The sequence below is a fragment of the Heterocephalus glaber genome, unplaced genomic scaffold (genome assembly GCF_053883595.1).
Source record: "Heterocephalus glaber isolate CG9 unplaced genomic scaffold, H.glaber_assembly_v1.0 deba00001461, whole genome shotgun sequence".
In the NCBI taxonomy this organism is placed as follows: domain Eukaryota; kingdom Metazoa; phylum Chordata; class Mammalia; order Rodentia; family Bathyergidae; genus Heterocephalus; species Heterocephalus glaber.
The window spans coordinates 29,200,455-29,225,427 of NW_028258308.1; the positions used below are offsets into that span (position 1 = coordinate 29,200,455).

At 41.9% G+C, this 24,973-nt stretch overlaps 1 protein-coding gene across 1 annotated transcript in view; it reads right to left on the reverse strand.

Annotated features, from left to right (window-relative positions):
• Prag1 (PEAK1 related, kinase-activating pseudokinase 1) overlaps positions 1-24,973 on the reverse strand; it is a 56,241-nt gene that overhangs the window by 12,374 nt on the left and 18,894 nt on the right. The window contains exons 4-5 of the mRNA XM_004867644.4: positions 13,157-13,314; positions 2,183-2,937 (exon numbers count right to left, since the gene is read on the reverse strand). Coding sequence (XP_004867701.1) covers positions 2,183-2,937; positions 13,157-13,314 — 913 coding nt within the window. The remainder of the gene's footprint in view (positions 1-2,182; positions 2,938-13,156; positions 13,315-24,973) is intronic.

The window sequence follows — 24,973 nt, forward strand, 5'->3', positions numbered from 1 at the left end:
CTCCTAAAATGGAGAGATCAGCTGATCCTTAGACTGAAGGCGTCTCCCAGGTTCAGGGCCAGGACACAGGTGAGGGTGAGCTCAGGATAGTAAGTTCAAAGGGGAAGCAAAGGATGACTCACAGATCAAGTTCTCTGATTCACAGAGGGAAGGACATCTTAAGCCTGTCACCATCATCTCGTCTCTGCAGCTCAAAGAGCTCAAATAGTCCTGGGTCTGGGCCAACGTGATAACCCTTGGCTTTAATTTATCACATCCAGCTCATGTAGATGCCAATTACTTTTTCCTCTACAGATGGGGCTTGACTTAACCCACCACAACTTAACAATTTTCCTGCTTTACAATGGTACAAAACTGATAAATTCAATAGAAATTATACTTCAAATTTTAAATATTGATATTTTCCTGGGCTAATGGTAAACAGCATGACCCTCTGCCTTAACTCTGGGAATTGGCAGTGAGCCTCCATGAGCCACAGAGCCCAGTCATCCAGGTACTTATGAGAGGAAGCCACAGATACTCCACAATGCACCATGGTGGTACGCAAGGGTATTCCGTAGGTAGGTGTACTAAATGCATTTTCAACGCATTATATTTTCAACTTATGATAGGTCATAATAGGGACACAACCCCATCCTAAGTCAGGAAGCAGCTGCACTGGGCACAGCACCATTCTAATAGGAAGGGAAACTGGAATATTTTTCTTTTCACTTTGGTTGGGGGATTGACAGGGCACTATAGCTTCCTGGGAAGGTATCTGTGGGGTTTAGAAAATAAGGAAGCAATGATATTCAAGACATACTATCATAGTTCCAGGATATTTGTGTCTTTTTCCTTCTAGTACCTTTATTTCTGTACAATAAACTGAATCCTCCCAGTAACCACCTCTCTAGTTTTTTCACAGGAGGGCAGCACCTAACTGTAGACAGTCTGGTGAACATATCCATTAAGGTGTTCCCAAACTATTTTCTATAGTGGTGTCACAAATTCCTTAAAAGAAAAATCTCAAAACAAAATTCACTGCCGTTCCTTGCCTGACAATCATTCTATTTTCAAAAATTTTCCTGATTTAGAAGTACCCCACCAAGGCTTCAAGTTAGTTTACTCTTTGCATTTTCTAACTGGAAAAAAAAAGAATCCCAGGGGTCTCCTCTTCATTCTCCACAAAAGCCTGTAAGTATAGCAGGCTCACAGATCTACCAGGTGTCCAAGGATTACCAAAAGGAGATGGGAAGCTAGGTGTGATACACATCTGTAATCCCAGCTACTTGGGAGGCTGAGGCAGAAGGGTCACAATTTTGAGGCTAGTCTGGGCAACTTACTGAGATGCTATCTCAAAAAATAAAAAGGGTTGGGGATTCAGCTCAGAAATAGAGTGGTTGCCTAGCATGTGGAAATGGGTTCAATCCCCAGTACACAGACAGGGACGGAGGGAGGGAGTCTCTCTGAGAGAGAGACTGGAATAATCCATGGTAGATACCATAGTGGCCTGAATGGGCACAGGTGGTTCTACCACCTCTCTCAGAGCCACATGCTGAGAGAGCAATGATCCAGCATCAAAAATTAAAGATCTCAGCCAGGGATTTAGCTCAGTGGTTCTGCCGCCTGCCTCGCAACCTCAAGAACCTGAGTTCAATCCCTGATACCAAAAAAAAAAAAAATTAGAGATCTGTGTTATCTTGGGTTACTGGTAGTCATTTGACTCCTCTCCACTTAGTTTTCCTTAAGTGGTGTGATTATAATACAGACTTTGAAATCAGAGGTCAAATGCATTATAGCTACCAACTAGTTCTGGGCTGTGGGACCACAGGTAACACAGCACACTCAGCCAGGAGTCTAATTGTATAGTGAAGGCTGAGTCAATGTTATCACTTGTCCTGTTCAAGATGTCGCCTAGTTCTCATGTCCATTCTGCCTCTAACACTGGTCCACTTTTCTCACTGGATCATAACTCAAAGGAATCTTACCTTCATCCCTACGTACTCAGAACTTTGCAAAACACCTGGCATAGAGTAGGCATTTAGTAAAAACATGCTGAATAAATGAAAGAATTCTCCCTCGCACTAAGTGTTAAAAAGAAGGGTGGTAGTGAACCCTCCTCCTAACACCGCAAGAGGAGAGATAATTTCCTCAGGTCAGGACCAGCTAGTCATGGCCCAGAGAGGAAGGAGGTGGCACTTACTTTCACAGCATAGGTGCTGCTGGGGTCCTCAGAGCAGGTAGCACAGTAATAAATGGCATCCCCTGAGTCACAGCAGGGCTTGTTACACGTCAGCTTGAAGAGTGACCAGTTGTTCTCATTGAAGTGGAGCTCCTTCTTCTGGCCGCCCATGAAGAGGTCTTCACACTTGGCCACGAGGCGGGCCAGGGACTGTGTGTAGAGCCCCCCCAGCTTGGCGTAGGTGCCTTCCTTGCTGCTGATGCTGCTCAGGAGGCTGTGCAGCTGCAGCTGAGTGCTGCTGGAGGAGGCCTGGCTGGACACACTCAGCTGTGAGGATGAAGTGGAGGGTGCTGCTTTGCACTGCAAACTGGGGCTCCCACAGCTGCTTTTGCTGCCTACCAGCCCCGGAGCTGGGACCCAGTGACCACTGTCTTTGAAAGCTTTCTCCAGAGGCTCAGAAGAGAAGACAGGGTGGTGGCGGTTCCCAGGGCTCACAGAGCAGCTAAAGTGGGACTCATCATGGGCAGAGACGTTTGTTTCTGAGTGGCTTAGGGTCAGCTTTGGGCTTGCTGTTCTTGGCTTGGGGGAGCCTTGGGTCCAAAAGACACCATCGGGAGAGGAGGCCGCACGGCTCACTATCTTCTTCTGGGGAAGGGGAGGGGGCTGCACTGGGCCGCTGGGGGACATATTCTCAGTGGAACCAGAAGGGAATGGGACAGGAGCAAAGAGCTTCTTCCCGCCGAGCGTGGGTGAGTGTGTTGGCTCAGAGGATTGACCTGGAAAAGAGAAGCAGACCTATTAGGCTGGAGGCCAATGCCTCAGGCCCAGATCCCACAGGCTTTTTCTTTGACTGTAGTCAAACTAATTCATTTAATTTTACTTCTCTTCTATTTCTGGAATAGACAATATATGCACAGTGGTCCAAACTCAAAGAACAAAAGGTACACACAGATAATTAAGTCTTCCCTTTGCTCTGTCCTTCGGCTCTCAGTCCCTCTCATCAGAGAGCACCACTGCCAGTAACTTCTCATGTGTGCTTCCAACAATGCAAACAAATGTGCACTATGTGCGGCACATACACACACACGCCTGCACACACATTTACATAAAAGAAAGCACACACTACCCTCTGTTTACTTTCACGGCTCAGAGAGATTCATACAGGTATTCAGATCCACCTAATTCTTTAAAACAGGTATATTACAATATATCATCATACACAAGTATTATACTTTAACTAGTCCCCTCTTTTTTTTTTTGGTACAGGGATCAAACTCTGGACCTTGCGCTTGCGAGGCAGGTGGTGGAACCACTGAGCTAAATCTCCAGCCCTAATCAGTCCCCCCTTGATGGACACTTATGTTGCTTCAGATGTTTTGCAAATAGTGTTGTAAGAGGAATAACAGACTTGAACATGTGTGATTTGACCAGATATTCAAAAAAGTCAGTTTTATAGAGGGTATAATTTACTGAGAGTAAAATACCACTTTGTAGCATGCCGTTGAGTTTTCACAAATACCTCACTGGCTTAGGAGGCAAGGCAGGTCCATAGACATTTTAGAAGCCAAGGGCACATGTTTTTATAAGCGAGGAACTAGATCTAAGGAAAAGTGAGTCTTTCCAAGGCCCCAGGGTTCCCAAACAGGGACACATGGATATTAAATCAGTGCCATAAGTCTCTGCAGAGCACAGGGACATTCCCATAGCCTGTCTGGGCACACACATTGTGGAGACGGAGGGCTGGTTTATAGCAGATGAAGAGTGAGTGATATTTGTCTTAGCATATTACATGGAGGTTTCACAATGAAACAAGCATTTATGGTAAATAAGTATGTTAAACATGGAAAGTTGGAGAAAAAAAGGACAAATGGAAATACATTTCATTTCCTTCACTCTGAAAACTCACTTTAAAATATGTTCATGATTTTTAATAACAGCTTTTAGGGGGATAAAAGAAATGTTAGCCATAGTCATATGTTGTAAAGTGTACCCTACTATCCTGAAGGCTAAATGTCAACAGAAATATGAGTCTTAGATTTAAAGAAATGGCTAATTATGATGTGTCCCTCTCACTTAATCGACCATGCTATGTCACCTGAAAAGTAGAGCATCTACCTCTCCAGTGTTAGCAGTGAGACCGTGATTTAAAAAGCACAACAAAGGCATTAGTCCAAGGCAAGGGATCAAAAGCCCCCAAATGAAGCCCCTGGCCTTTCTAGGACTGCTTCTAAATAGTTAATAACCTCTGTGCCCTCACTGAGCCCTGCCTGCTGTGTCCAACCAAATCAGGCAGACAGGGTTCTGATGCAAAAATGCTGTACCAAGCCCTTCAGATCAAGACTTTCTCTCCATCCTTCAGATGTTCTATGGGAAGGGGGTGACAGATGAGCATGTACTCTGGTAACACTTGGCCCTGGGCAGGGTGGGAACTGACATTCCTGTCCCAGGCTCACTGACCAGGGCAGCCTCAGAGTAGGTTGGCAGGGGCTGCCTTTGTACTATGGTCCCAAATGCAAAGCCTGCAGGAGGACAAAGGTGGTCCACATGACCAGTTGAGTACAGGAGCTTGGAACCAGCAGGTTCATGTACAGAGAAGACCTGTGAAGTCAGGCTGAGCTGTTGGGCACCACACCAACATCCTGCCTGGCTCCATCTTGCCTTTTACCAGAACCAAGAGAGCACGCTCCCCCTTCCAGCCTGCAGTAGGCAATCACTTTTGCTCCCTATTGGTTTATCAAGATCCTAGCAGTCACCCTGTTTTGCTGATGGCAGGCAGAGCTCCTGCCTGCAGGTTGAATGAATGATTTATTTCCCTTACAGGAGGGCTTGGGTTAATAATAAATCAAACAGTAGTGGCACAGTCAGGACCAGCCAGCTTTCCATGCCCAGGAATTTCCTGCTAATGGTCAGAATGGAGGGTATTTAACATAGAGCCAGCGGAGGAGGGGAGACCCTGCTTCCCACTGATCTTGGCAGGCTCAAAACCTGGTGCCCACAGGTCTATCCTGTGCTCCCCAAGAAAACTCTTCTGGCCCCAATGGCTCCAAGGCAAGCAGATCGGCAGATGAAGGCCAAGGCAGCGGATTCACTTTCTCTCCTTCTTCCCTCAATCAGAAGAGACACAGAGAGAGGAGGATCACTTTCCAGCTCCTATGCTAACAAAGCCAGGAGCAGAACTCCTACCTATGCAGCTCTCTAAGCACCAGAAACCTTAGTCACCAAATCTCCAGACTGATGAGCAAAAGGGTGGATGGGTGGTGAAAGCACCTCAATTTCCTGGCCCTTCTGCCTTCTGAGCAGCAGAAAGTGGCCCCACTGAGGTGTCTGAGTCTGGCAGGGGGTAGAGACAGGGGCCTGGGCCTGGGGGTGGGAATGGAATGGGATCTGAATGCCTGATGGGGATTTAATCAGAGCCACCAGGGACAGGGCAACTTGCCTGGAGTTAGAATCCCTTCTGGTCTCAGTTTAGCCAGCCAGAGGGGTTTCTAGCACATTTTTGGACTGTTTGGTTCTTTAAGCCTGCCACTTATTTTCCCATCTTTATTGACTTTTCCTTGGTCTGCAACATCAATCAGCTCTCAGGATGCTGCCAACCTGGCCTTCTGCTTACCTCAGATTTCAGGGCGGTTGGGGGAGGGGCACCCTTACTAGGCTATGTCCTCATTTGAAAAAGGACTGGATTGCATCATTGGGAAGGCCCTCTTCAGCTAGTCTATAATTTCAGCACTCTCCATTTTCAACCTCTCCGAACATGTATTTTGTCTGAAAGTTGCTCCTGAAATAAAATACCTCAAAGCAGACGGTTATCTTGCATCAACAGTTGGTCCCTCTATCTCTAGTTCTCACAGCTTGCCTTGCCTGTGGTAAACTTACTAGTCTGGAAGGATAGCAGGAATCCTCTTTAAAAATAGTCTGTATCATCTCTTATTCACAAGATGACCAAAAAGAATCAAGATGCTCTGGCACAGGCCTTGCATATGGCCCAGCCCAGAAACTCACTCCTGTACACAGGCAGCTGGGAGAAGGGGCTGTCTCCTTTATCCTATGCTGTATTCTCACTTAGTTTTTTTGTTTTTGTTTTTGGTACCAGGGATCGAACTCAGGTCCTTGAGCTTGTGAGGCAGGCAGCGGAACCACTGAGCTAAATCCCCGGCCCTATGCTGTATTCTCTTGCTTTCCATGGGTGTATCTTTGATCAAATCTAAACCCTACCTGACAAATCTGGCAAAGGGTCCCAGGTATTAGGAGGGAGGGAAGGCTCCAGGGATTTGCATCTTCATCTTTCTGTGTTTCTTACGTGCCATGAGTTTGTACCCAACAGTCAGTCTACAATGCTTGCACACTAGTCAGAGGATGGTGCTGCTTAAAAAACTCTCCCCTCTCACACACATGCTCGTCATAAGAAGCCCGAAGTTACACCCCCTTTATTAGTGATATGAGGCTCTCCTGGAATGTGGACTTCGCACGTCTAAGTGGGCATTACAAATATAATGATTTTTGTTTTTTAAAAAAAGCCCAGTTCTGTGGCAGAAACGCCACCTTCCAACTTGTGTATCCTCCTGAACTTCCACGTCCTTAAAGCTTTCTGGGGGCTGAAGGGAAGGTATGCTAGTTTGGTGTACTTATATTTAGAAAGCAAAGGAATCTCATTTACAGTGGTTGGGGAAACTGGTTTAGACCTATGTAGACATGTAGGATAAAAATTGCCCCCATGGTACTGTGAGGTTTACCCTGTTTGGGGCACTTGAACTCTGATAGCTCCACACACCTCAGGACCTTAGAGCTTCTCAGGTATTAATATTCTTAGGTTTACTTTGAAATACATGCTCACTGTGGTCCTGAGCGATGAAGTTATTTCTCCAAAACATGAGGGATAGTAGCTATCTTCTTTGGGACCAGCCGGCACTGCCTGTCATTTCCTTGACCCTGGGAACCATCTTCTTATAAATATGGTCTGAGGCAACACAGCAGCTAGAGCCTCACAATTTGCAGCAGGGCTCATGCTGTGGATTTAGAAAACCCAGAGAAAAGAGGTATCCTGACACCCAAAGTAGTTCACTATTTACAGGCAAACTACTGATTCAGGAAAATCTACCAAAAAAAAAAAAATCCTCAACAACTTTGGCCAACAGCCAAAAGGACTCAGATCTAATGGGATATAAAACAAATTCAACTGCATCCCAGTTTTATGGTTGTGTTGATCACAGTATCCAAATTCTGGCTTACAACTATGAGTAAAAGGGAGTGAGAAACTTTTCTGGTAACTATGTCTACAACACAGCTATACCATGGTGGGTTTTAAATAATTCTTTGTACGGACAGGGCCAGAGGGTTCCAAGCACCAGTTCCTAAATTTTCCTTCCAGTTTCTAATTCTGCATATAAAGAAGGTACACAACTAGAGAGAAGAACACCCAGCAACCTTTCAGTGCTCTGCTTTGGAGGAGAGAAAGCATTTCTAGCAGGAAACCATTCACCATGTGGGGTGGTGCACTAAGGGGATCTTAAGAGATTTGGGGAAAGATATAGTAGTTTGGTGTCTCTATATTTAGAAAGCAAAGCAAAAAAAAAAAATCAGGAATCACTGGTTGGGAAAAACAGGCTAATCCTTGTGTAGAAATGCAGGGCAAAGGTTCACAGGTGGTACGGTGAGGTTCACAGTATGCTAGAGTCCTCTCTTCTTGCTGGCTGTTAATAGGTACTCCCATTGTTTCCACAGGCAAAGGAGAGCTGGGCTGACAGAGCAAGTGGTCAGTCCTGTTTTGAGCTGGATGAGTGCCCTTCAGCTCCTCTGTGCATAGCTCTGCTGGCTGATAGCAGCAGGGCCAGCACGCGGAGGCAAGAGGCAGAAGCCCTACAAAGTCTCCACACTCTGCTTTTTGGCTGTTTTTGAACTTCAGTTAAGGAGAAATGGATTTTTGTGTGTGTGAAAAAATAGAAGTATCCTATAGACGGGTTTTTAAGGAGGATAATGGACTATATAGCAGTAGGTGTCATGCAGATCTGTCTACTCAGCAGTCAGTATTTACCTACCAAGCACTAGGCATTGGGAACAAAGCAGATGGAGAAATCTTTGCCAAGGTCCTATGGCCTAATTCAATCCCCTGCCAGAGGTAAGAAAACCAGAGCCAATTATGTAAGCAGTGAAGCAGGGGGTCTGTCAATCGTGCCCCATACCGAAACAAGGGAACATGAAGGGTGGGGGCCCAGCAGCTCTTGAGCCGCACGTGTAACTTTTTCCTCCAGAGGAAAATTGTGCAGCCTCTTGTTTGGTTCCACAGTCATAACAGGCTCAATGTTACGTGGGAAAATAAAAGCAAAAACATTCCTTTAAAAGGAAACCTTTGCTTTTTCAAGAAGATAAATGTGGTCTGAAACTGGAAGCATGTTATTAACATTTTACAACTGGATGGAAAATGTGGCATTTGTGAGGAATCTCTCCAGACCAGAAAACAATATGAGAAGAATGTGATTTACAACAAAGGCAGAAAAGCCTGTCTCGGGTTAGAAAACTGGCTGTAGGTGGTCTGCTGCTCATGTAGCACAATTGTGGTTCCAGACTGGCGACCTTCCCTTCAAAGCTCCCTTCATATGCTAAACTGAAAGCAAAATTGACATTTTTTTAGATGACAATTTGAAATACAGACAAATTTTCAATGCATCAATTCTGTTTCTTCTGAGAATTTATCTTACAGACATGTCCACCAAATCCTGTCAACGTACAACACAGGATCCTACTGCACCCCTGTAATGAAAACAACCTAAACATACATTGAAAAGAGAAAGGTTTAACTGATTTGTACAATGAAAGACTGCAGCAGTTTTTAAAAAATTAGGTGGACCTAAAGATTCTAACTTGAAACACTTCAAGATATATTAAGTGCAAAAGGGTGTAGAATTGAATTCTTTTGGCATTTGAAATTTGGATAAAATAAAAAAATGTTCAAAGTGGTGATGGGAACTGGCGTGGTTGTCAGAAGACTTGACTTCATATCATATCTTTCTGTATTGTCCAAATTTTTGTCAAACACATGCATTAACTTGATTGACTCACGTGAGTGTACGACCCACTTTGAATAGTGTAAGGTGAAGCTTCACTTTGCTGATATTATAGCCCAGGACACTGAAAATCTTAAAAATGAATATCTTTTCACCTTTCATCCTTCAGTATAGATTTCCCAGAACACATTCCACAAATTGATTTGTCTCCCTGAGGGACTGAGGGTGCACCCTGCATTAGGGCACATCCCCAGTGTAATGTATTAGACCCAACCTGCACAATAGGCTCGTTTTAGAGTCATAAAATACCCTGGGGGCATATTTTGTTTTAAATACCCTTTCCAAGACCTCCTTTTTAAAAAAATGTAATTTCTTCTTACAGAGTCACAGGTGACATCAGTGGAGGTGGGAGGAGACCATGGATTGGTGAAGGTCAGGATGCTGCTCTCAACCCTTTAGCTTCTTCCTGCCTCCTCTTTCTCCCCAGCGCCTATGGCCATTGGAGTCACTGCTACTCATTAGGAAGAAGGACTGGGCAGTTCTCTCCACTGCGGAGTCCTCAGCACATAGAACTGTACCTAGCACATGGCTTGCATCCAACCAGGATCTACCACAGGAAGGACTGAACTGATGTATATATTGTAAAAATCTCTTTGGCACTGAGACTGATAAAAACAAGGTAACTACTGCCATAATATTTCATTGGCTTTCTCTAGCTTTTATTTGCTAGTAATAAAATTAAAGACAACTGCATGCCCTGGCACTTGTATTCATGTGAATTTAAAACCAATCACTGTATAGGTTAGACCACTTTCTTCTCTGTTGAAGTGCTAGTGTTTCAGTTAAACAGAAACTCTAATCTCCTTTCATCTCCACAGATAACTGAACTGCTGAACTGAATTTTGACATTATCCTAAATCAAAGAGGGAAATGATCTCAATGCAACATTAGGTTTGTGTAATTAAAAGTTACCACTTGAAGCACAAAAGTCTTCCAAAGATCATTTTTTGTGACCATTTAGCAGATCACTTCCCTCTCCCATCTATCCATCCACTGCCGGCAGCCCTCCCTTTGGCAGTTTTCACAGTCTTGTTCTGACACATGCAGTGTCCCCCTCCTAAACAGAGTGAGTTTGAGGCCAGCTAATACACAGCAAGACCCTGTCTCAAAAAACAGAACAAAACAAAAAGCCAGGAGATAGATCTCTCTCAAATGGGAAGGGGATCAGAAGATGGAGGGAGGGGACAGGGAGGAGAGGGGAAGGGAATGGAAAAAGGAATTATTATGTACACGTACTAACTCCACACAGGGAATGTAAACATTATAGACTGCTGACATGCACTAATAAAAATATAATTTAAAAAATGTAACAAAGCTATCGGTTTCAATTGTGTTTTTCTTATAAAATTTAAAACTTACTTTTTATCACAAAACCTAAATAGCAAATAACTAACTTTAACCACTAACCCTGATACATATCCAATAAGTTTCCACAAACTGCTATGATGATCTAGCCTGGGGTGACTTTTCCTCAACTCACTCAGGGCAGCCCATACTGTGGATGCAAAAGGCCAAAAAAATGCAGTTTTCATTAGTGAGTTCTTACTGAAAAACACATGGATAGTCTCATGGCATCTTTCCACTTTCCACATAACATTAGAGAAGTAGACATTACATTTTGGTTTCAGAGAACTTCAGCTCAAACGGATTATACTTCTTTTCTGATCCACAGCCTCAGGTTCACTACTAGATGTGAAGTAGTAACAGAGGTCAAGATGGGTAAATACCATGGAGATGGGAAGGATATCTGTGGGAGGAGGCAGGGGGTGGGCAGGGGTGGTGGAAGGAGAAACAAAAAAGATGAAGTTTCCATATGTGTGTGTACCAATTCCCCAAGATGACTGTAATTATTGTGCATCTCAAACACATATGAATATTTTTTTAAAAAATGGGCAAATATTTTAGCTTCAAGATAAAAGGAAGTTAAGACTTCATGGAATGGAAAGATAATTCTTCAACAACAGACCTCAAACACACCACACACTGCCCCAGTTAATGGTATAAAACTGAAGGAAGGATTTCTCACATTACATAACCAGTGCTTCTGTATATTCTCCAGATTAATTCTTTTAGTGAGGTTAAAATGAAGAGAGAGAGTTAGAAAGAGAGGATACAGAGATAGGGAGAGAGGAGGAGAAGGAGGAAGTGGAGGAGGAAGAGGAGGAGGAAGAGGAGAGAGAGAAAGGGAGAGAGAGAGAGAAAGAGAAAGGGTCTTGCCAGTTTCGGAACTGCTTCTGGTATAGAGGCATATGAAGAAGCGGCAGATGGAGATGTTGGGTCATAGATGTCATTCTGAAATAACCATGAACATATATTCATTTTCATTTATGTTATTCAGAAATTGGTATGAGAAAATGTCCTGTTTGGGTGTGACTATGGTCCTTATGCACATCCAGCAGCTTCTCGCTTCCTAGCTCCTCAAACCAGCGCTGGGCCTCAGCTCCCACCAGCCTCTGGTCCCAGTCCCTTTTACCTGCCACTGCAGCACACCTGGCTCTTCATTATGTTGGCATAACCCGAAAAGTCCTCTGCTCCTTGCTCTACCTCCTCAATTCCAACCATATTGCAGACATGAGCTTAAGTCACATTTGTCAAAAGCCCTTCTCAGAGCCTTCCCTCAGCCCTCATTAAGTTTCTCTGTTCTGGTAGCCTTTAGAAGCCCAATTTCCTAGCTTATTCCTTCCACCCATGTGGTAGGTGTTTTAATCTTAACTTCCTCAGCTAGTCCTTAAGAGTCCTGAGAACAGACGTCACGATTTACTGGTTCTGAAAAGGAAAGTGGTGAAGCAACTAAGTCCAGTTCTCATCAATCCCAGCTGCCTGGTGCCAGGCACAGGGGTCCGTCCTCGACTGCTCTCTCAGAACTGGTCTCAGTCCTCTCAAGAGTAGGTTAGGGCTGATCAGCACAGGCGGTTAGGGTTCAGAGGCCCAGCTGTCCAGGGGAATCATCTGCCTGGTTGAATTACTGCACAATGGACTGGAAAAAGGAAGAAGACAGGTGCCCAAAAGCTGCAGGAAAAGGAAATCATTTTTGTTACCTTCTCCCCAAATCAAGACTGAGACACTTCCTCTTTTTAAGTTACAGCTCTTAGAGGTTTCCTATGAGGACACCTCATTCTGACTCAGACCATAGGGTTATGTCTCAGTCAATACCCATCTTTTAAATAGAAAAATGTTGCTGACTGGGAAATTTACAGTGGAATCCCCTAGGGCAAAATTGCCTACCAAGAAGAATTCCATCTATGGGAATGAGAAAGAAAGTCATGCTAGCACATGTCTAAACTTGACTTGCTAATTAATACTCATCTAAGAGGAACAGAGAAGACACACACACACACACACACACACAATGTTGAAAGGGTGAGAGGTTTTAATATTGCCCATCCAGGCCATAAGTATGAAAATGTCAGGAGTTTATTTTTAGGAATTTGCCCAATCAGAATACAGCCATATATTATGCTTTGGAACTTGATCCAGAAAATGCGATGGATGGTGACCTAATGAAGCTTTTGTGGTTTAATTCAACAAATGTTTATATAAACACCTGTTTCATCAGTGTGTGTGCATGCAAATGAGGCAGAGATGCACATGCAGAGGGTGAGAGCTAGTGGCTCTCTTTAGACCTAGCCCTGCTAGATGGTTCATTACTCAAAGAATTAGGAGCCATGCAATGCAACAGGCTTCCAACTCTATCCTGTTCCTCCCTTTGTTGTCATGCTGATGCATTTCTAATTACGGACGGGAATGTGGATAACTCAGCTTGTCAAATATTCAACAGGAAATTAACTTCAACTGTTCCTTGGTAGAGACTATGTCATGGAGAAAGTGGAACCAAGGAAATAGGCTTTGCTCAGCCCTTTCAAATCCTGGCAGTCAACCTAGGCTGGGCTTGTGGGTCCAGGAGAACCTGAGCCTCTTGGTCAAGGGTGAGTCTTACCTCCATCACTGCAGGTCCTGGAGTCTGAGGCCAGGCTGTCCGTGGAGCTGGTGGTGAAACTGATGTGGACGCCCCGGAAGGATGGGCTGAGGCTCTCTGCAGAGCCCTGGCTGACTTTTTCCAAATCAGAGCTGCTCTTGTTCATTTTTAAGAGGTGCCTGGAAAAGGTTGAAAGAGAATAAAAGTAATTCGCTTGGTTTCTTTTCAGAGATGAGGCTAATAGGTCATGAACCTATCAGGCTCTTAAAACCTGGCTGATGCTTAGATATTGAAAAAGAAACCAAAAACAAACAAACAAACAAAACACCATGGGCTCTTCTGAAGTTGTATGCACTCGAATGGCAGGAGATTTCCTGAATGAGTTAGTAGAAGACTCTGTAAAATGCACACAAGCACCAAAATCCTCACTTGGGAGGAGGGACCGAACTGCCTTCACATTCTGAGCCCCTCTGTTAAGCAATTTATGCTATCTATTATATTCAGTGTGTCATCTCTAGGAAGAAAAAGCAAAGCATTACCAAACAGGACAATGTATAGAGCTCTGCAGAGGTTGAGGAGTATTTTCCAGATCCTAAGACAGTGAATTGTGAACTAGGACTAAAAACTTGGGATTTCTTTATTTGCCTGGTACCTTCTTGCGTGGCTTCAAAGGGTTTGGTTGGAATTAAGGAAGACTTCATTTAAATTTTAACCAGAACTCTAGTGTAGTGCTTAAATGGAACCAAGTTAGCATGGCCCTTTATCTAGAACCATGGAATCTGCCCTCTGGCTTTCTGTGAAACCTTTTGTTGTATCTTCTAAAACAGCATTATCAAAATATCAGAGACAGATAATACCAACTTAAGAAAAAAGAATTTGCCCTAGAGAAAACAGCTCCATTATTGGGTAGAGTGCTTAGCTTATTGATTTCTCCTTTCCCCTTCCCAAAACCCACATGAATATTTACCTCTCCTCTGATATTTTCACCATGAAATGAGACAGATCACAATCAATCCAGTCCTTTCCCTGTGGGTGGTAACCCACATTTGTCTGGACTGATATTTCCTGACGACATTCCTATTCTTACTAAGGGAGATCTATATTTCAGTATCTGCTATAAGAAACATACAATACACTATTGATTTGGCATCAGAACCACTGTTATTTAGTGCACATGACTTTACCGTCAAGAATTCATTGATCGGGCTGGGGATTTAGCTCAGTGACACCGTGCCTGCCTGGCAAGCACAAGGTCCTGAGTTTGATCGACAGTACCGCAAAAAAAAAAAAGAAAGAAAGAAAAAGAAAGAATTCATTGATCGTTCTTTGTGTACAACATTGCCAGCCCTGGGTTAGTTTTTAGTCATTGGAATCCCTTGCTTATAACAGAAAAGTTTAGAGAAAGTTTATAGCTACACTGAAAAGTGCTCTTCAGAAAACATATTTCTCTCCCCATTACCAACTTGTAGAACTATATTAAAGATGTTTTAAAGTCATCAAATATTAAGTGGCTCTGGCAACAGTGTTACAGACCAACAGGAGTCTTAATACTATTTCAGTATCAATGTTGGGATCTTAGAAATATCAAATCCTTACGAAGGGAAGTGCTATGGCAGCCAATGATCTTTATTTAACATTCTCCCAGAATATAATTATGGAAAGTTTCTTTTCTTTTTCACATGGGTGTCTCACTATGTTGTCTCTGCTGGCCTCCCAGTCCTCCTGCCCCAGCCTCCTGTGTAGCTGGGATTATAGCCATAAGCCACCACACCTAGCCTTACCACGTCCTCACTGGACCCAACAACAAGAGGCCAGGATAGCAGGTTGTGATAATGACAACTTCCCAGTCTCTGAGAGAAGTCAGCTCCAGTACAGCCCAACTACTCAGCTCTCCAAAGCTGTTTTAGTCCCTCCGGATCCAGGCCCAGAAAGTAACCGAGGAAGAAAATCTGGCACAGAGCCCCACTCTACAAACTTAGAGAACAACCCAGGTTTGGTGCAGAGACAAAACCAAGATAGTCATAAATATGTTCATGTGTGAACGCGCGCGCGCGCACACACACACACACACACACACACACACAAGTTCCTTACAGTAACAGTCATGCTGGAAAGAAAAGAATTCTCAGTGCCAGATGCAAAGAAGGAACTCAGCACTAGAGTTGTACCCGGGATGCTGCAATATTATATGTCCTATTGGTTTTGGTACATACTGTGTATAAACTTAATGAAGTTTGTTTCTATTCCCAGTTTTTAAAAGAGCTTTATATTTTTAACTTATTTACAATTACTAGGCTTTATCAAATGCTTTTTGTTCACCTATGAGAAAAACATATTGTTTCTCCTTTAATTTGCTAATCTGATGACTTACAATAATAACTTTGCTTTTAAATTTAAATTGATTAAAAACTTTTAAATTAATTTTTAACTTGTACGTACAAATTATACCTCTTAATTGGATACCATGGTACGTTACTAATAGCTTTTTTTTTTTGAGACAGGGTTTTGTTGTGTATCCTGGGCTGCCCTCAAACCTGCCATCCTCCTGCCTCAGTCTCCTGAGTGCTGGGACTACAGGTGTGCGCCACTGGTACTAAAAACTTTGGTTAAATCAGACCATGCTTGCACACTCTGAATAAACTTATTGCTGGATTCAGCTTTGCTAATATTTAATTTCAGATTTTTATATTTATTTTCAAATACAGGCTAGCCCATAATTATTCTTTCTTGTCCCGTTGTTATCCCTTTTTGTTACACAGGGCAAGTTAGACTCACAACATGAATTGAGCAACCTTTTCAATTATCTGATGTAGTTTTATAAGGATTATGCAATCCCTGAAAGGGTTACATTTCTTATGACCATAAGGTAGGAAAGGATTGCTTAAATAAGATTAAAAAGAAAATAAAGGAAACGTTAGATCGACTTTACATCTTTAAAATTTAAAACTTCTGTCTAATAAAATATAAAGTACCATAAAAAAGATAAAAGAACAATGACATATATTTTCAGTGCACACGAATGGTAAAGTATTGGTATCTAGAATATAAACAAGAATGCCTAAAAATGTAAGAAACAGACAAGCTCATTTTAAAGAGGACAATGGAGATAAAACAGAAACTCACAAGAGAAGAAGCAGGAAAGGCCAGTCACGTGAAAAGATGATCAACCTTACTAGTACTGTAATCAGATAGAAATAAAATGAGATTTCATTTCGCACCCATCAATCAGGTCAGATCAGACTGGCAACACTAGGCATTGTTAAGGATATGGGAAAATGAGAACTTTATTGGACTGTTTGTGGGACACTGACTAGTGCACACACACACACACACACACACACAACGATAGCTAGTTAATGAACACTGAAAGTTAAATGTACACATTCCTATAATCCAGGGGCTCCATTTTGGGATATAAATATCCTTGGAGAATGTTAATTAAATCACTATAGTAAATGAACAACAAAATCATTGTAGTAGGTCACAGCCATTTACAGAACGAAAGTTTGTTCCAACAAAATAGAACTAACCAGAAAATATGAAACTAAACATGAGGATTTGTGAAACTTTGTTTTGTAAACTTTTTGTTTCAAGTGTGTGTTGGATCATGATATTAAATGTACTTCCTATAGTGGATCATGCTCCTTAAGATATCATTCCTTTAGAATAAGGATCAATACTTTTCCTCAAGCAGCCAGATGGCAACTACTTGAAGTTCATGGACCTCACTGACTCTGGTGCAACTACGGAGTCTACAGGAAAGCAGCTACAGACTGTATCTAAGTGAACGGGCATGTTTTCCAATAAAACTTTATTTACAAAAATAGATGGCTAGATTGTGAACAATAGGTGATTGACTCTTGCTCTAAAAAAGCCTTGTCTAGTAGAAATATAATTGAAGCCCTATATATAATTTAAAATTTTCTAGTAATCAGATTATAAAATATAAAATAGGTGATATTCATTTTAGTGATGTATTTTAATAATAATGCATATCAAATAGTCATTGCAACATGTAATAAAAATTTTAATAAGATATTATATATTCTTTTCTTCATTTTAAGTCTTTAAAATCTGGTATATATGTACATTTATAGTACATTGCAATTTGGACTAACTATACTAAGCTAGTAGCTACTGTACTGTACAGTGTAAACTTCAAAAAACTCTCATTGATAAGTATGTTCACAATGTTACAAATACCAAAAATAAAATTGTAAATAGTTCAACTGTCCACCAAGAAAGAAATAAACTATATTACAGTGTTATGGTGGAATACCATATAGCAATCAGAAATAAACTGGATTATGTGTCAATATGAAAAAAATCTTAAAATGTTAAGAATCAAAATGAGTTTACAAAGTTTCAATTAGAGTGTGATACCATTTATATACATTTTAAAAGGACATGATAATTATATTTTTGTAGATCACAAAATACAAACAGTCCTCATTAACTTCAAAACAGTAATTGCTCTGGATAGCAATGGGAAATTGAATTAGAAATTACAGAGGGAGGGAGCTACCACTCTATCAAAATGCTTTATTCTTTAAAAAATCTAGGGCTGATAGTGTAGCTCAGTGATAAGAGTGCATGTTTAGTGTATACAAGGCCTTCATACCTTCATACAAGGCCCAATACCTAGCATCTCATACACACACACACACACACACACACACACACAAATCTAAAACAAATGGCAAAATGTTAATATTAGAAAAATCTTAGGGGCAACACTTGAATGTCAGATAAATTCCTCTTTGAAGTTCATTGTATGCTTGAAATATCTGATACATTAATAATGAATATTTTAAGCAGGGAAGAAATCACTAGAGCCGAGGGATGGCCTCTCCTTTTGATCTGCTGCTGAGCCTCTTGGGGGCCCAGGACACAGAATGATCAGAAGAGATCTCCGTCAAGCCCTGTGGTGGGAACCAGCAGGCTCAATGAGTCAGTTCCTCCTCAGCAGAGCCTTGTGGATGGAAAAACGTCGCTTCTCAGATCTATCAACTTGCTAGAACTTTGGGGTTAACCTTTCTGAATCTAGCCCTTGAATGAGAGAAGTCAAAGGAAGGCAGACAAAATCAGTCTACTTCTGTGATTACATAATAAATTCTTACAGGGTGTGTGTGTGTGTGTGTGTGTGTGTCTGTGTGTGTGGTGGGAAGGCAGGGACCTCCATCAGTAGACTTGGTAAAATCTTTATATTCAAGGCACAAATAGAATTTATGGCCTCTGGGGATATGACTGCTGCTTGCTTGCTGGAAAAGCTCATGAATTCAGGTTCCCACCAGGTAACAAAAACTCAGTAGACTGTGGGTCCAGTGTAAAATGCAAGGGGACATGCTTTTTCATACACACTGGGGTGACCCTTTTTCTTAATGGTAAAGTCCCAGGAAGGGCTGGGGATATAACTTAAAGCACTTGTCTTGAATACAGGAGGACTTGGGTTTCATCCTCCGCATAGCAAAACTAAAACAAAACAAAACTCAAGAAACAACTATTTGCCACAAACTGTATCAAAAAACATCCACCCTAAGAACCCCTGTTTTCCGCATGGTTTGAAGACCGCCACTTTAATTAGGGAACAAGCAAAACCACATCAAATTTAAAAATGAAAAGCAAGCTTTCCATCAAAGCAGACTTAGAATCAAGGTGCTTTTGATTCTTCAGTCTCTGTGTGCAATAGACTTAAGAATCCTTGGTGCAGGCTTACTGTCCCAAAGGTTTTTCTTCTGAGCCCTCATGGAGTACTTGTCAGATGTATGGCCAAATGATGGTATGAATATACCCAATAACTTAAGGGGAGTCTGTATTTTTATTTAAATGGCATGTTTCCTTCATTAAGAATAATTTGATTTGTCTTTCATAAAACTGGTGCAAACCCTTCATAAAATGAAATTTAATGTCACATAAATTAAGGAAGTAGCTTTAATGGACAAAATCCACATACTCTAGTCTTCCTTCTTTGGTGGGAGAAAAACATTCTTATCAGCTACAGTAAGAGTAGGTCTCCACAGATGGCTCTGCTAACCCTGTGATAAAGGGCTTAGTCTTGCTCAAACTTCCTTTCCTGACTCCCACTGTTGGTCACAGGCGAGCTGTGGAAAAGGCATGAGTCGGTGGTGCAGCGTCCTTCTAGATGCAGGCTTGCAGCTGCTGCCCAGTGCTTTTAGAATGGCTTTTCCCCTCATTGTCCTTGGAGAGCAATGCTTTGCCAGAATGGACCATATTATGATGGTAGAAACCTGGAAAAAAAAATAATCCAGCCGGAAGAGCCATCTGCCAGACTTCCTCATTCATAGGAACAAGCCTCATCTAAAAATATCCTCAGAGCTCCCTGAACTTGAGAGTGAACAAAATGTCTGAAATCCTTAATGGCGTCCAGGCCCTCGTGTGGCAGGGACCCTCTTTCAAACTTCACATGGCTGCTAGACCCTCAGAGGACAGCACAGTTGACAGTGAGACTGAAAAGAAGTCCCAGTCTCACTGCCTGACTGGTTTAGTTCATGCTCATCTGGCACAGACCTTTTTGCCTCGGAAGCTTAAGATCTGAAAACACAAATAATGCTAAATCTTCTCTTTAAATTCCAGCAAATATTCACACAAAGTCTTGGGACTGATCAGATTCACTACTAAATTTAGTCATGATACAGAGAAAACCTAAAGGAAAGTTTTAAAGAAAAATATTAATGCAGTGGAAGCATAACAAGTTAAAAATGCTACACATCTTTTGAAATCATTAGGAGGAACTGAAAAATTTAGATTCAACTCTCAAGTGCAAGTTTTAGACTCAAACAATTAACCTAATGCCTCAGTCAAAGAATGAGAACTTCTTACCATTCTAGACTCCAGCCCAAAGTGCGGTCCTCATCAGTGTGTCTGCCTGAGCCCTGTGACCAGCCGGCTGGTGGCTGGAGGGTCCCATGGAGTAGTCTTTGAGCGTGAAGGGCCAGCTCCAGAGCCACCCAGAGTGCTTTGTCAGGCTGCTGTGACTTCCCTAGCTCACAGCTCTCCCTTTTCCCCCAGTTCCTCTCTGACTTTTCTGTAAAATGCACTTCCTGCCAAAGCACAGGAAAATAGGCTCTGACTCTCTGACCTGCAGCTTTTAATCTCAGATTCTCTTCTTTGGCTCCATGATTAGAAGACATTCAGACATACCCTAAAATACATTGTTTCTATTTTTCTCTACTATTTAACCACCTTCTAAAGTCAAAATCACTGAATGGTTCCTGTTTGCTTAGTGACTAAGAACACCCATTTTTAACTTCTCTTATGCCTGTATTAACTGCAATGCATCCTCCTTCCTGTCTATCCTGAAATCCATCCCAGGTTTCTCAACACTAAACACTGACTGCCTGCTCTGTATCTAGAGTTGTGTTAGCAGCCGTTGAGCTGAGGGGACATGATAACCAGCTTCAGCAAACTTGCAGCCTTGCAGGGAAGTATTTATCAAGCTCCTCTATCTAGTCAGAGTTCAAGCAAAATCTTCAAGAAAGTCCTGAAACTTTGGGTAGATAAAACATCTTTACTCAAAATCTTTCTAAATACTGCTCTCATCACAATGTCTGATCCTGTTGAGTCCCACACAGAGATCATCCTCTATCTTGCCACCATATTGAATCAGCTCACAACTCTCGGATGACAGAAATACATACCTCAAATTCTCTTTGACAATCCTATTTTCGAATATTTCCACTCCCTGTCTATATATTACAAGATATGCCTAGATTTCTGGTTTGAAAAAAGAGTACTGTTTTGGTTAGGACACTATCACTTTCCCTCACAAGTCTTTTTGTTCCAGACAGGTTTTTCTTCTGTTTGTTCCCACAGCACCCAGTATTTCTTCTCCCTCCCCAGAGGAGCCCAGAGGAACTTTGCCCTTCTCCCCTTCAAATCTTCCATCCTCAAAACCCAGGATCGCCTTTACTTACTTGCTAAAGTACTTCAGTCTTCTCTGATGGGTCCCTCCCTTCAGTAACCCATGTGAACTGAGCTTGAACTGTTTCATCAAGCATTTGGTTATAATCCTATAAAATTATTCTAATTGTTTCATGTGAAGTAGACACATTACCACCCCAAAATTATAAACCATTTGAGGAGCTGTGTCACAGTTGGGGCATGCTGGAGCACAGAGTAATTATTAAACACTTCTTGATTAAGTTTATCCGTTTCTGTTTCAATACCTCAGGAGCATCAAGGAGAATAAATGATCTCTTTAAGACAGAATTACACTTGTCTGGCAAAACTCGCAAAAGGCATGAACAATGCACAACAGACAACCATCAGGAATACCAACTAAATAGCTGAAACCTTCCTCATATCTATGAAATACTTCAGTCTTAAAATATCCTGAACATGAAGAAATCTTACAGTTACAAACTTTTTTGGTCAGAAGATGGGGTGAGAAAGGCAAATTACTAAATTGGGAAAGGATTTTACTTTATCTTTGGTGTTCTTTTTTTTTTTTTTTTTTTTTTGGTACCAGGGATTGAACTGGGAACCTTATGCTTGCAAGGCAGGCAGTGGAACCACTGAGCTAAATCCCTGGCCCTCTTTGGTGCTCCTTGATGAAGATGTTGAGAGAGATCTTTTGCAAATGCCCAAGTGCCACCTGAAAGGGCTGACAGGGACAGCCCTGTGGGGGCAGCAAGTTTTGTTCCATGATTTATTTGCATGTATAAATAGAGAAAATAATTTTCATCTGTGGTCAGATGACCTTTATAGTCCCCACGATGCAGGCCTATTAATTTGCATTGCAATAAATGTTCTAACAATTCTGATGGCTCTACCAGCTTAAAAGACTTTTAGTTCAACTTTACACTGAGTGGAAACCATTTAAAAATGGGAATACACTTTTGTTAAAAAATAGAAATAAAACCATGATTATTTTAAAAAATGGAGAAATTGATGTTGTGGAATATTTATATACTGGCACACAGCTCCTGAAATTCTTGCACTCTCCAAAGTGATAACTGTCTTTTGTACACTAAAGACTGACGGTGGGGCAGCCCCTAGGCAGCTTTAGGATGGGGGTCGATCATAGGAAAGGGGTTGGGACTTCCAGCCCCACTGCCCAACCAAGGTTAAATTGGTTACCACAGGTGAACGGTTTAATGAATCATGCACATGTAAGGAAGCCACTACAAACCCAAAAGAGCAGGGTTTGGAGAGGTCCCAGAGAACTGAACTTTTGGAGGTTCCTGGAGGCTGCAGCGCCTGCAAGGGCATGGAAGCTCCATATCCTTCCCCACATATCTAGTCCTCCCACACATCTCTCTCCATCTACCATTCATCACTAGTCTTTACAATAACAGCTTGAGTGGAAGGAAGTGTTTCCTTGAGTTCTGTGAGCTCTTTTAGCAAATTAAAAAACCTGGAGAGGATGTTGGGGGAACCTTGACTTACAGCCAGTGAGTCAGAAGCACAGGTAAAACAGCCAAAGGTCCTGGGTTCAATCCCCAGGAAAACACACACACATACACACACACACACACATACACACACACGCACGCACACACACATGCACATACACAATGTGTAGGTTACAAGTTGGTTTTAGTCAAAGATCTAAATGCTTAAATTGGTCAACAGAAATTTGTAGAGATTTACCCTACGTAAAGACACACTTTGGCATTGAGATATACAAATATTTGTTAAAGATTAACCATTTAGGTGTCAGAAAATCAGTGAGGTTTTGTGATTCCCAACATACACGGCTGTATACTTCCCAGAGATCAGCTGGGATGCCCGGCACATGGGTGAGGACAGCACATGTCTGGAATTTCCTGGGTGGACAGGTTTTAACTAAGGCAGGGGTTTCAGCTAAGGGAGACGGAGTAGTGAGATGTAGAGAAGAGCATTGAAAACCTTCGCTCCTGGACCAAATGCCCAGTGCACTACAGGTTCATCTCCAACACAGTCTCCTAAGAGCCACATGTCTCCAACCACAGAAGGAAGCACAGTCAAGGAGGAAGCCTACACCTGTTCACCTAGAAAGGCAGATGGGAAGAGAAGATGACAAGAGAATAACAAGTGGGAGGCCAACGACTAAGCAACTGCCACCCACAGCAGGGCACTTCCCACCAGCTGCCCTGCCTACATGTGACACTGTATGTTAGGACCCACAGGAGCCTCAGGGAAGAACAGAAATGGAGTCATTTCCTAAACAGGTTTCAAAGTCTTAGGAAAAGCCAAGCATGTGGTAATGAAAGCATGAACATTGGAGATGCCCCCGAGTATCTTGGAAAAAAGCATTCAATCTAACTGTGTTTCAGATTCCATTTATAATATGAAGATAACAACAATGCTAGGAGCAATGTTAGGATGATTTGATGAGTTAATTTTTATAAAGTGATAAAAACAGCACCATGAATATAGAAAATACTAGTTAGATACTGAGTAATTATTTTTGCCACCTGGACAGAATCAGATGGGCTGGAGACTTCACTCTACCTTGATGCCCCTACTTTTATTATGGCATTTTAAGGAGCCTCAAGGAAAGAAAGTAACGAAGATGAGGCTTTGAGGACATACCCTATTCTAAAATAACCAGAAAGAGTTGATCTGTCTATTAACCAGATCTCATTTTGAATCGATGTGTTCAAGAGCTGGATCACTTATAGTATAGCCCCACCATCAGTGGCTAATCTGGTTGCTCAGGTTTGTCAGCCTGCTATCATTGTAAGAAAAACCTAAGAGGAAAAGAACAGTCCCTTTATTGTATTTGCCTGCCTCCTCCTGTATATGAGAATCTCCCCTGAATACTTTCAGCTTTCTAGAATTCTTCTCCCTTCATGCCACCTCACCATTCCCTACCCCCAGCATGTGTTTTTAGTGATTGACTGAACCAAACCAGTAGTGAGCTCTTACCAGATTGGGATTTAATGTGGTTCTAGTCTCCATCTATCCCTGTAAGAATCTATCCACCAACATGGCTTGTGCCTAATGGGAATCACTTTGTTTCCAGAGTACTGGTTTTGGCAATCCCCCCCTTCGAGTTCTCAGACCCTCCTTCTCTTGAATGGCAAAGCCATTTTGCTGATTCAGCACCCAAGCCCAACTATTTGGCTTAAGAAAACTAGATTTCATTTTTACCACATAGACCAATGGAATGGGCCAGAGAGCCAAGAAACAAAACCTTTCCTCTATGGGCAAATGATTTTCAACAAAGGCACCAAGACCATTCAATAGGGAAAAGACAAGCTTTCTAACAATGGTGGTAGGAAAACTAGAGACTCACATGCAAATTTGGACCCTTACCTAACTTCATACAAAAATTAACCCAAAATGGACCAAAGACCTAAAGGTAAGACCTAAAACTGTTAGAAGAAAACAGGAGAAAAGCTTCAAGATACTGGATTTGGCAATGACTTTTTGGGTATCATACAAAGAGTACAACTGACAAAAGAAAGATTAGATAAAGTGGACTGCATCGAAATTAAAATCTTTTGTGCATCAATAAGCACAATCAACAAAGTGAAAAGGCAACCATGGAATGGGAGAATATGTTTACAAATTCTATATCTAACAAAGGATTAATATCCAGAGTATATAAAGAACTCCTACAATTCAACAACAATAATGATGACAACGAAGATGACAACAAAAAAACAATTAAAAACAAGCAAAGGACCTAAAAAGACATCTCTCCAAAGATGTACACAATTGTTAGTAAGCACATTCTTCACATCACTAATAATTAGGGAAATGCAAATCAAAACTACAATGAGATAGCATCTCATACCTTTTAGCATAGTTACTACCCAAAAATCAGAAAATAATTAGTATTAAAGAGCATGTGGAGAACCCTGGTTCAGTGTTGGTGGTAAAACAAAA